The sequence below is a fragment of the Pelophylax lessonae genome, assembly GCF_965119305.1.
Source record: "Pelophylax lessonae genome assembly, chromosome: 7".
NCBI classification, from domain to species: Eukaryota; Metazoa; Chordata; class Amphibia; order Anura; family Ranidae; genus Pelophylax; species Pelophylax lessonae.
Genome location: NC_138774.1, coordinates 163,075,742 through 163,087,837, shown reverse-complemented (window position 1 = coordinate 163,087,837; position 12,096 = coordinate 163,075,742). Strand labels below are relative to the sequence as shown.

The 12,096-nt window shown below is 40.9% G+C and overlaps 1 protein-coding gene across 1 annotated transcript in view; it reads left to right on the top strand.

Annotated features, from left to right (window-relative positions):
- Positions 1–3,488: 3,488 nt before the first annotated feature.
- SH2D1A (SH2 domain containing 1A) overlaps positions 3,489–12,096 on the top strand; it is a gene marked incomplete at its 3' end in the record, with an annotated part of 55,577 nt that continues 46,969 nt past the window's right edge. Inside the window, exon 1 of the mRNA XM_082264182.1 lies at positions 3,489–3,708. Within this exon, the coding sequence (XP_082120308.1) occupies positions 3,572–3,708 (137 nt within the window). The 5' untranslated portion in view covers positions 3,489–3,571. The remainder of the gene's footprint in view (positions 3,709–12,096) is intronic.

Genomic DNA, 12,096 nt, shown 5'->3' with positions numbered 1-12,096 from the left:
GGATACTGACCTTACCCAGCCATTGTTCTCTTTTTGCTCTTTCTCACTCTTTTGGGGTGTACCCTCATTTAAAATGACTGAAAAAAAGCAGTGTTGGCTACCTCGTCCTCCTCCACCGCCGCTTCCACCTACACCGCCCATAGGTGTGCGCAGCCTATTGCATTAGGGTGTGCACCCCAAAGTTTAAATACACATGCATGTGTTTGCCTACATGTATATTGCCCCGGTACATTACTCTCCCTGCTGGCAAAGTGAAATAGAAGTGTGTGGCACTTCTCTTATGGCAGAGCAGGTCCGAGGGAGATCTTTCCCATCTCCTCACTGGCAAACAGAGCGATAATGCTAATGTGCCCTAGGTGATTAGGGCGTGCCCAGGCACACCCGGCACACCCTGTGCGCACGCCTATGACACTGCCACATCCACCACCACCTCAACCTTCCTCCTACTCCATATGGGCCTCGTCCTTCACAGTTAAGTTAAGCTATTTCCCTATCCACATTTGTTTGCAGAGCACTCGCCATGCTCTTAACTATGTTTTGCTGCCATTTGCAGCACTCTAGCCCTTTCCATTGGTGTTTTAGAGCCATTTTAGTGCCTGAAAATTAAATTCGGGTCCCCATTGACTTCAATGGGGTTCGGTGTCCGGGTAAAGTTCGGAAAAAGTCCGGGACACGGACCCGGACTTTTTTTTCAAGTTCGGCCGAACCCGCCGAACACGGACATCCAGGTGTCCGCTCAACTCTAGTTTTAAGCAAAACGCCCAATGCTCAAAAAAGTACAGTGCTTCTTTTCGGGCAGATTACAAACATTTTTATTTTTTTCCATTGGTCACTTGTCAACCTAAAAATGTCTGCACAAAAACGCCTGAAAAAACGCCCATAAAAACGGATGTAAATAGCAACGCCAAGATGTGAACGTAGCCTTAACTCTGCTTCATATGTTATGATGTTTGCTATGCAACAGTGGACTTTTTTTATTTTTTTTTACAGAACTTTTTAAGTTCAGTACTAAATTTAATTCACACGTTTACAAAAAATTAACAACAAAGATGCTTTAGCTATATATATATATATATATATATATATATGTATATATATACGTATATATATATACATATATATATACAGTATCTCACAAAGTGAGTACACCCCTCAATTTTTTGTAAATATTTTATTATATCTTTGCTGTAGACACTTTGCTACAATGTAAAGTAGTGAGTGTACAGCTTGTATAACAGTGTAAATTTGCTGTCTCCTCAAAATAACTCAACACACAGCCATTAATATCTAAACCGCTGGCAACAAAAGTGAGTACACCCCTAAGTAAAGAAGTCCAAATTGGGCCCAATTAGCCATTTCCCCTCCCTGGTGTCATGTGACTCATTAGTGTTATTAGGTCTCAGGTGTGAATAGGGAGCAGGTTTGTTAAAATTGGTGTTATCGTTCTCACTCTCTCATGCTGGTCACTGGAAGTTCAACATGGCACCTCATGGCAAAGAACTCTCTGAGAATCTGAAAAAAAGAATTGTTGCTCTACATAAAGATAGCCTAGGCTATAAGAAGTTTGCCAAGACCCTGAAATTGAGCTTCAGCACAGTGGCCAAGACCATACAGCGGTTTAACAGGACAAGTTCCACTCAGAACAGACCTGGCCATGGTCGACCAAAGAAGTTGAGTGCACATGCTTAGCGTCAAATCCAGAGGTTGTCTTTGGAAAATAGATGTATGAGTGCTGCCAGTATTGCTGCAGAGGTAGAAGGGGTGGGGGGTCAGCCTATCAGTGCTCAGACCATACACTGCACACTGCATCACACTGGTCTGCATGGCTGTCGTCACAGAAGGAAGCCTCTTCTAAAGATGATGCACAAGAAAGCCCGCAAACAGTTTGCTGAAGACAAGCAGACTAAGGACATGGATTCCTGGAACCATGTCCTGTGGTCTGATGAGACCAAGATAAATCTGTTTGGTTCAGATGGTGTCAGGTGTGTGTGGTGACAACCAGGTGAGGAGTACAAAGACAAGTGTGTCTTACCTACAGTCAAGCATTGTGGTGGGAGTGTCATGGTCTGGGGCTGCATAAGTGCTGCTGGCACTGGGGAGCTACAGTTCATTGAGGGAACCATGAATGCCAACATGTACTGTGATATACTGAAGCAGAGCATGATCCCCTCCCTTCGGAGACTAGGCCACAGGGCAGTATTCCAACATGATGATGACCCCAAACACACCTCCAAGACGACCACTGCCTTGCTAAAAGGCTGAGGGTAAATGTGATGGACTGGCCAAGCATGTCTCCAGACCTAAACCCTATTGTGCATCTGTGGGGTATCATGAAACGGAAGATGGAGGAGCGCAAGGTCTCTAATATCCACCAGCTCCGTGATGTCATCATGGAAAAGTGGAAGAGGACTCCAGTGACAACCTGTGAAGCTGTGGTAAAAACACCACGCCCAAGAGGGTTAAGGCAGTGCTGGAAAATAATGGTGGCCACACATAATATTGACAATTTGGGCCCAATTTGGACATTTGCACTTAGGGGTGTACTCACTTTTGTTGCCAGCAGTTTAGACATTTATGGCTGTGTGTTGAGTTATTTTGAGGGGACAGCAAATTTACACTGTTATACAAGCTGTACACTCACTACTTTACATTGTAGCAAAGTGTCATTTCTTCAGTGTTGTCACATAAAAAGATATAAGAAAATATTTACAAAAATGTGAGGGTTGTACTCACTTTTGTGAGATACTGTGTGTGTGTGTGTATATATATATATATATATATATATATATATATATATATATATATATATATAAATTATATATAAAATTGCTTTAAAAAAAAAAACATCATAAAAATGCCGCAAAATGCAAAGACATTTTAATAATTGTATTTATGAAATGCATTTAATTATTCCAAAACATATACCAGTGTGAATGTAATATACACAAGGAACATTTGGGGAAGCATTGCCTAAAGGAAACATTTACTAAAACAAAAAAGAGGGCTACCATTGCTTATAAGAATTTTGTTTGCATGACTGTTTTTTGGGGCTGAACGGGAACAAGCATGCAGAATAAAGTCAGAACTTGTGATCTGTTTACTTGTTCTGGGTCAGTACTTGAAAATGATCAAAGCCACTGGATCATTATGGCAGCTAAGCAACAAGCATTTGCAGAAGGGAATTAGAAAGGAATAGCCATCTTCCTCTTTCTGATCAGATTTTCCTTTTCAAGACACAACATATTTTTGAGAACTCTACCATATAGCGATGCACACATATCCACTGTACCCTCATATTTATTTCCACAATGCTTTAAATAGAATGGAAATATTGCTATTTTTAGAATGTTTGGTATACTTTTTATATACTGTATAAATGTAGATTAAGCAGTGATCTGTTCCACACTGAAGCTGGTGTGTGGGAGGGACATTATGTAATTTTTGACACTTCTAGGTGTGAATTCCTGCATCAGCCTGCACTATTTTGTTTGTCTAGAGGCTTGATGAGTTCAATTAACCTTTTTCTATATTCAACCACCAGCAAAAATATTCTTTCCTGGTCTGTGTAGAAATGGATACTGTGTCAGTTTACCATGGGAAGATTAGTCGTGAGATCGGAGAGAGGCTCTTGAGTGAAGCTGGAAAGGATGGGAGTTTTCTGCTACGTGACAGTGAGACAATGCCTGGAGTGTATTGTTTGTGTGTCCTGTAAGTACTCATTTAATTCTCTAAATGTAATCTAAATGACTAATCACTTAAAGAAAAAAATCTTCAAAATAGTAATCATTTTGCTTTACTTAGGGATAAAAAGTATGGTGTTTTTTCATAGATCTCCAGTTTCCCTATTGTTTAGATCCAACTCTAAGAACCTTCTCCTGAGATGTAACCTTCCCCTTTCTGCCCTGTTTGGATATAGGATAGTTCTCCACTGGGACCAATTCTGTTGAGACAGTGAAGGGGTTGGAATGTTGAATGCTTTAAAAAAAATATATATATATATCCATTGCAATTTGTACCTGAAAATAAATTGATACTTTTGGAGGGTGATCTTTGAACAAAAATGAGCCTGAATCAGGTCACAACTGCGATCAACCCTTCGTCTGAATATTGTATTCAAATCTGATCTTTGTGCATCAAATAGGATTCCAAAAATGTTGTAAACATTCATATCGACAAATGATTTGCATTTATATGTGGATATCAATATTTAAGAGGTTTTAACATTTAGGTAAATACAATTAAATGATTTAAAATACACCTAGCTCCTGGAGCAATTCTGTCCTTGACAAGTTACCTCCAAAATACTTAGGTCAGGTCATCTCATTTAACGGGACAGCAAATTGAAAAAAATATAGATTCATCACCATTCAAGGTTGCCAACTGCAACTTGCAACACAGTCCACATTTGTAGATCTGGCCCACTTACCCCTATGCAACAATATATAAAGAAGACGATGACTGTACAATGACCAGTCTGTCTTTAAATCAAGACTAGTGAAAATATGTCGAAATGGTGAACTCAAGCTTTGTGCGCTATGCTGTGCTTGATTGTAGACTTATTCTCGGTGATAGAGTGCAGCAAAGCATGTTACATGTGATATGGTTGGTCAGTGTTTATCTACTTGTGTAGTGCATATGTTGCCATACTGGGCATGGCATGCATGATATAAAGTATATATATATATATCATTGAGTCCAGACATTCTAAACTGAAGCCAAAGTTCTGGATGGTGCTGGAGAAAACAGAAGAATTGCACATGCATAGCTGTGGGCTGCCAATGATTTCTAGAGATTTTACTAGGTTTTTATTTAAAAAATATACATTTTCTGCCTATTTCTATGAGTTTAGCATATCTATGTTGTGCTTAAGCCTGCAAGCAACAACAGCCAGCACTTCTATTATAATCTGTGTTTACTTCCCAAATATAGAGATGAAGGTTGCTTTAAAAGCTTCTACAAAGCTGATTGAAGTTTGTTGAAAATTTTAACAATGCGTTGTAAAAGCTTTTTGTGCACATTGCTTTTTCACATTCTAAAAGCCCATATGTATAAAGCCTTTGGATACTACAAGTATATGTATACATGAATCATTAGATTTTCACTTATTATGTATGAATCTGTTCAAAACATAAATAGTGATCAAAGGGCAATATCTATGAAATAATAAAATAGAAATTGTTGGGGAAGTATGGACTTTATAGGCACTAGTTAGTTTAAAAATAAATTTTTTATTAATTGACAATTAAAAAATAAACAAAGGGAATAGCAGAACATAAACATACAAAAAGTGATTTGCCTCAAATAGGCATATGTAACAGTAGTTCAGCAATCACAATGTTAATACAGGGATATGCAGAATAGATTAAATACAGTAAGTATCTAAGTGTATACGTCACTTCATATAGGTCTCATAGACGATGACAAAGGCTTGTACTGTCGTCCCTGAGGTCCACTTGTGCAACATCTAATCTGTAGATAATTCATGTAGCCAGATTGCTCTACATGTTTCGCTTGGAGAACAGCTTCCTTTGGAGCTACTGGTACATTTATTCTGGGTATATCCAACTAATGATTCAACACAAGCCAATAGGATAAAAAATAGATAACGAGGAGGTGGAGTATGATGCCAAAAAGTGTCCAAAGAACTGGTAATGAGTATTTGTAAGAAAGTCACATTGATATGGTTAAATCACCCAATCATTTATAAGCTAGACATGCAGGCCCAAAGGTGAATAAGCCTGCCGGTCCATATAATGACAAGGATAACTTGAAGCCAGTACCAAACAAATCTCCGGACAGGGCACCTCCAATCCTCCCCGGATGGGGAACCACTGCCATCAATGAAATAATAAAGATTTAATATAAGGCCTTGTTTACATGAGTGCTGAAGCCTGTTTACCGCGAAGAAGCCATTTTTTTCAGTAGACTCCAGGTGCTGTACACAGGTAGTCCATTCAAGCCTTATAGGACACAGTGATTGCCCGGACACAGCTGCTCATCCTAATGTGACAGGTGTGCAGGTGCGGTGCAGTTGAGGAGCCCTGAATGTAGACAGTATGCAATCAGAGGTTCCCATGCACTTCTTCATGTCTGTCACATTGGGGTTTATTGAAAGTGCAAAATCAGGCTCACTTCTGCATAGAAACCAATCAGTTTCCAGGTTTAATTACCAAAGCTTAAATGAAAAAGCTGAGGTTAGAAGCTGAATAGGCTACCATGCACAGCTGCGCCTGATTCTGATTACACCAATTTTAGTAAATCTCCCCCAGAATGACCAGTAGCTGTGTTTGCACTGTATTCTGATTGACTTGAATGATCTGCCTGCCTGCAGCATCTGGAGTCCAGAAATGCTAGAAAAAAAGAAGGCCAGCTTACAGTATACGTGGCTCAGTGTCCATGTGAATGAGGCCTAATAGGCAGAAAAAGAGATTTATTTTTTTTTTTTTAAGAAAACCCTGTAACTGTTTTTAGAAATTAGACAACAGCTATGCTATGTGACTATTGTCTCCCGCATTATTCAGAACTTTTTCTACATTCAATGATATATTGATACTTTTACTTTAACTCACACTGGCCATGGCGTGTTAGAGAACATCTGTCTTAAGTATGTAGAAGTAAATGCAGAAGAAGAGGACAAACACTTTGTTAACATATTTTGGCATAAATACAAGCAACAAAAAAGAACTCATGTGTAACACACTATACTTTAATTAAGCACAAAGAATTGCTATATAATTAAGTACAGAATATCGACAGCATTTCTATGACAATCTCAACATGGCTCAGAAACAATATTTCCCTGGAAAATAAAATATTGCAAGCTAGATATGATGACCACCAGCAAAACAAAAGGTATCCTTGCATGAATTCGTCCACCTTTCCAGTCATTAGATACAAGATGCATACATAACAAAATCAAATCTATCCAATTATCGAGCTGTGGATAAGCATTTCAATTCTGACCAACTGTAAAGCTACTGTAGAGCTATGCAACTTGCACACCTGGATATCTTATTTCATGCTTATATTTAGTATACAAAGCAAGATGTGCTCTACTTATGGTGAAAGCACATTGATTTTCCTTTCACCTGAAACAAAAGTAAATACTCAGCACTTCCTTTCTTGTCGGTGATGACACCTAACAATAGCAAAAAAAGTGAGTGCTATGACAAACAAACTATACTCCTCCAACATAAGAAGCCATGACCCAGAATCATGATATGATACAAATACAAAGACAGCAAAATACAAGATAGTAAAAAATGATTATCTACACTTACAGTGGTTGTAAAGGCATTGCTTTTTTACCTTAATGCATTCCCTGCATTAAGATAAAAAATGTCCCATTATTTGTATAATCTCCTCCTCCTCCTAAATCTGAATCCTCACAAGATTCTTCTCTATCCCTGTCTGCAGTGTTTCTCTCTATTCACAGAACAGAGAGGGAGCAGCGGGAGCCCATGGCTACTGCTGCTGTCAATTAGATCCTGTGAACAGAGAGCGGGGGGGCAAGGCCGAGCACTGCTGTGTGTGTCTATGGACACACACAGCCCAATTCACAAACTGCTTCTTGTAGTGGCACATGGAGAAGAGGGAGAGCCAGGAGCACTGGTGGGGGACCCCAGTAGAGGACTGCTCTGTGTAATACTATTGCGCAAAGAAGTTAAGTATAACCTGTTCATATATATATATATATATATATATACACACACACACACACACACACACACTGCTCACAAAAATGAAAGGAACACTTTGAAAACATATCAGATCTCAATGGGGAAAATATGCTGGATATCTATACTGATATGGACTGGGTAATGTTAGGAACAAAAGGATGCCACATCATTTGATGGAAATTAAAATTATTAACCTACAAAGGGCTGAATTCAAAGACACCCCGAAAATCAAAGTGAAGAAATGATGCAGCAGGCTAGTCCATTTTGCTGAAATTACATTGCAGCAACTCAAAATGGTACTTAGTAGTTTGTATGGCTTCCACGTGCTAGTACAGGCGGTCCCCAGGTTACAAACATCTGACTTACAAACGATTACTACTTACAAACGGAGAGAGAAAACAGGAAGTGAGGAGAAATCTAGCCCTAGGAAGGGAAATTCACTCCTGTAAGAGTTCTCATGGGAAAAAGGTGTTTCCACTGAAGCTTTATCAATAATCCTTGTTTTCACAACAACACAACATTTTCAAAATTCAGTTGTCATAGGGACAGAAAGTGAGGTGAAATCTTCTGAACAGGGATAGAGACAACAAAACAAATGTTACAGGGGTGTTAACCCTTCCCTATTCTATCCAAAAAAAAACTAAAAATATAGGAGGCTATACTTAAAAATGTACCTGTTCCAACTTACAAACAAATTAGACGTAAGAACAAACCTACAGACCCTATCTTGTTTGTAACCCGGGGACCGCCTGTATACATGCCTTACAACATTGGGGCACGCTCCTAATGTGACAACAGATGGGGTCCTGGGGTATTTCCTCCCAAATCTGGACCAGGGCATCATTGAGCTCCTGAAGAGGCAGAGGTGCAATCTGGGAGTGTTGTATGGACTGAAACATAATGTCCCAGAGCGGTTCTATTGGATTTAGGCAAAAGGCGAGCGTGGGGGCCATTTAATGGTATCAATTCCTTCATCCTCAAGCAACTGGCTGCATACTCTTGCCGCATAAGGCCGGGCATTGTCATGCACCAGGAGGAACCAGGAACCCACTGCACTAGCGTAGGGTCTGACAATGGGTGCAAGGATTTCATCCTGATACCTAATGGCAGTCAGGGTGCCATTGTCTAGGCTGTAGAGGTTTGTGCGTCCCTCCATGGATATGCCTCCCCAGACAATCACTGACCCACCACCAAACTGGTCATGCTGAACAATGTTATAAGCAGCATAACATTCTCCATGGCTTCTCAAGACCCCTTCACGTCTGTCACATGTGCTCAGAGTGAACCTGCTCTCACCTGTGATAAGCACAGGGCACCAGTGGACCTGACAATTCTGGTGCTCAGAAGCAAATGCCAATCCAGCTCCACAGTGTTGGGCAGTAAGCACAGGGCCCACTAGAGGACATCAGGCCCTCAGGCCACCCACTCTCTGTTTGGTCAGAGATATTTACACCATTCATTTGTAGGGCAGTGGCAGTGCTCACCCTGATTCTCCTTGCACAAAGGAGCAGATACTGGTCCTGCTAATGGGTTAAAGACCTTCTATGGCCCTGTCAAACTCTCCTAGAGTAACTGCCTGTCTTTTGGAATCTCCTCCATGCTCTTGAGACAATGCATGGAGACACAGCAAACCTTCAGGCATCTGCATGTATTGATGTGCCATTCTGGAGGAGTTGGATTGCCTTTGCAGCCTTTATAGGGTCCAGGTATCACCTCATGCTACCAGTAGTGATAATGAGCCTAGCCAAATGCAAAACTAGTAAAAAACTGTCAGAAAAAAATGAGCAGGGTAATAAATGTCAGTGGCCTTTACCTGTAAAACTATTCCTGTTTTGGAGGTCATCTCATTGTTGCCCATCTAGTACATCTGTTAATTTAATTACCAGCAAATCCGTTGAAGCTGATTAACAACCACCTCTGCTAATTAATTGACCAGATCAATATCCCAGGAGTTTAAATGACTTGATGCTATACTCTGATTTAAAAGTGTTCCTTTAATTTTTTGGGGAAGGGTTAGAGCCCCCACTAGGTTTTTCTTGCTATCTGTGCTCCTAGTGGGGAGATTTCCCTTCATCTCCTGCCAGAAAGGAAATGAAGGGAACTTTCTCCTTTGAGAACACAATCGGAAACACATTTTTAGTAGAATAAGAAAGGGTTAATCATAACCTTCCTGTCCCAATGACAACCAATTTACCCTATTTTTAGTATGAGTTTCACATGGACTGGAAGTGAGGGAAAATCTCCAAAATGGGGTAACAGACGGAAAAGCCTGATAGAAAAGTATCTTTTCTCCACTCTACCTCAAATTAAAAAAGGCTTTTATTTATTCCCTTGTTTTTTTGTGACCAAACAGTGGTTAGAAAAAAAGTTGAAATTGCTAGAAAACTTCTGGCCATATATTAATTAATTTTAAAACTTTCCATTAGCTTCCAACAAGCATTTCAAATTCCACGAAAATCTGCTGCTTACAGTTTTAATGATTTTCTCGATTTGAGCAACCAAACAATTGACAATTAGATGAAATTCTTAAAGAATACTTTATTGCAACCAGAAGACACTTGTGATCAATTTACATCCAAGTTTGTGAATGTTTGGTTACTTAAACCAGGGAAATTATGGAAAGAAGGGGTTGCCAGATTGCTGTGGACCATTCAGTTACTGCAATCATTTTTGAACACTAAGCTTAGGTTTTCACTAAACTATATAAACCATCACATTTCAAAATAACTCTTTTAGGTAAATCAATTCATACATTACCATTTGATGCAAAGCTTTACATGTAAGTCAGCTATTACTTTGAATTTGTTCTAATGAACATAGTATTTGGTGTTAGTTTCAGTAGTTTTCAGTATTTTCAGGATCCTAATCTGACCTGAAATACTGTACTCTATATATTTTTTTACAGTTTAAAAGTTCAGCTGAAAGAGAAATTTGTGTTTGTAAGTGTGTCACTGTGCTCCACTTTGTGCATTTGACCTTACACATCCTTTCTATTTCGCTAAAACTTTTCAATTTAGTGGTTCCTCTTTTTTGTTAGCGTGTGGGGCATATTCAAAAACGACTAGTTTTGATCTACACTGAGGTTGACCAAAGATCGTTATAGGTGACTACAAGATTCACCCATGCTTTTAACCATAACAGACCATGAGTAACCAATACAAAGATTTCCTCATGAACTGTGCAATGCTTTCATACACTCTGCAACTGACACAGCTTTCTAATATACTGTAGTCTGTCTTTTCCTGTGCAGGCTGGGTATTGCCAACGATTATTGACAAGGCTGGATTACTAACATAAATGGAGTCAGGCTCCATGTACACGGGACGTTAGAAAAAACGTGCTGCAAAGCTAGTTCTGATGCCGGGAAAAAGCAGCTGTTAAACGTGCTTTCAGTAGCTTTTTCCATTGGCGTTATTGCACGTTTGGCCACGTTGCTTTTAGCAGCGTTTTTTCTGCCTCCATTCAAAATCAATGGTTCCCTATGGGAGCCTATTGATTTGAATAAAAGTCGCACCGCAAGTCGGATCAGGATGATCCGACCTGCGGCGCGACTTGCGCTGTGAGAATCTTGAGGGGGAACTCCATGCCAAAAATGGAAAAAAAATTGCATGGGGGTCCCCCCCAGGTTCCAAACCAGGCCCTTAGGGTCTGGTATGGAATTTGAGGGTAGCCCCACACCGAAAAAACTGCGTGGGGTTTCCCCAAAATCCATACCAGACCCTTATCCGAGCACGCAGCCCGATAGGGCAGGAAGGGGGAGGGGACGAGCGAGCGGCCCCACCCCCCCAGACCATACCAGGTCACATGCCCTCAACATGGGGGGGTGTTGGTGCTTTGGGGCAGGGGGAGCTCTGCACCCCCACCTCAAAGCACCTTGCCCCCATGTTGATGGGGACAAGGGCCTCATCCCCACAACCCTGGCCGGTGGTTGTGGGGGTCTGCGGGCAGGGGGCTCATCAGAATCTGGAAGCCCCCTTTAACAAGGATGGCCCCCCAGATCCCGGACCCCCTCCCTGTCATCTGTGACATGAGGGGGCGTGGTCTCCTGATGACGTCATCGGGAGGCCACGCCCCTAATGGCTATATAACAAGCTGCAGAGACCGGCATAATCACCGGGGACAGCGTCGGAGGAGGACCGGAGGAAGAAGAAAAGCCAAGGGCAAAAGAGCAGAAGATTGGACAGCAGAAGAGCGGACAGCAAAAGAGCAGAAGACAAGAAGACCGGAGAGGGAGAGGACCAGAGCTGAGAAGTCCGGATGAAGATTTTTAATAAAGTTTCCAAAATGTCTCCTGTCGTTATTTCCATACACTGCCTTTTGTGGGGTGAATGGGTAGGGGTACAGTGTACCCCATACCCATTCACATAGGGAGGAGGTCTGGGATCTGGGGGGCCACCCTTGTTAAAGGGGGCTTCCA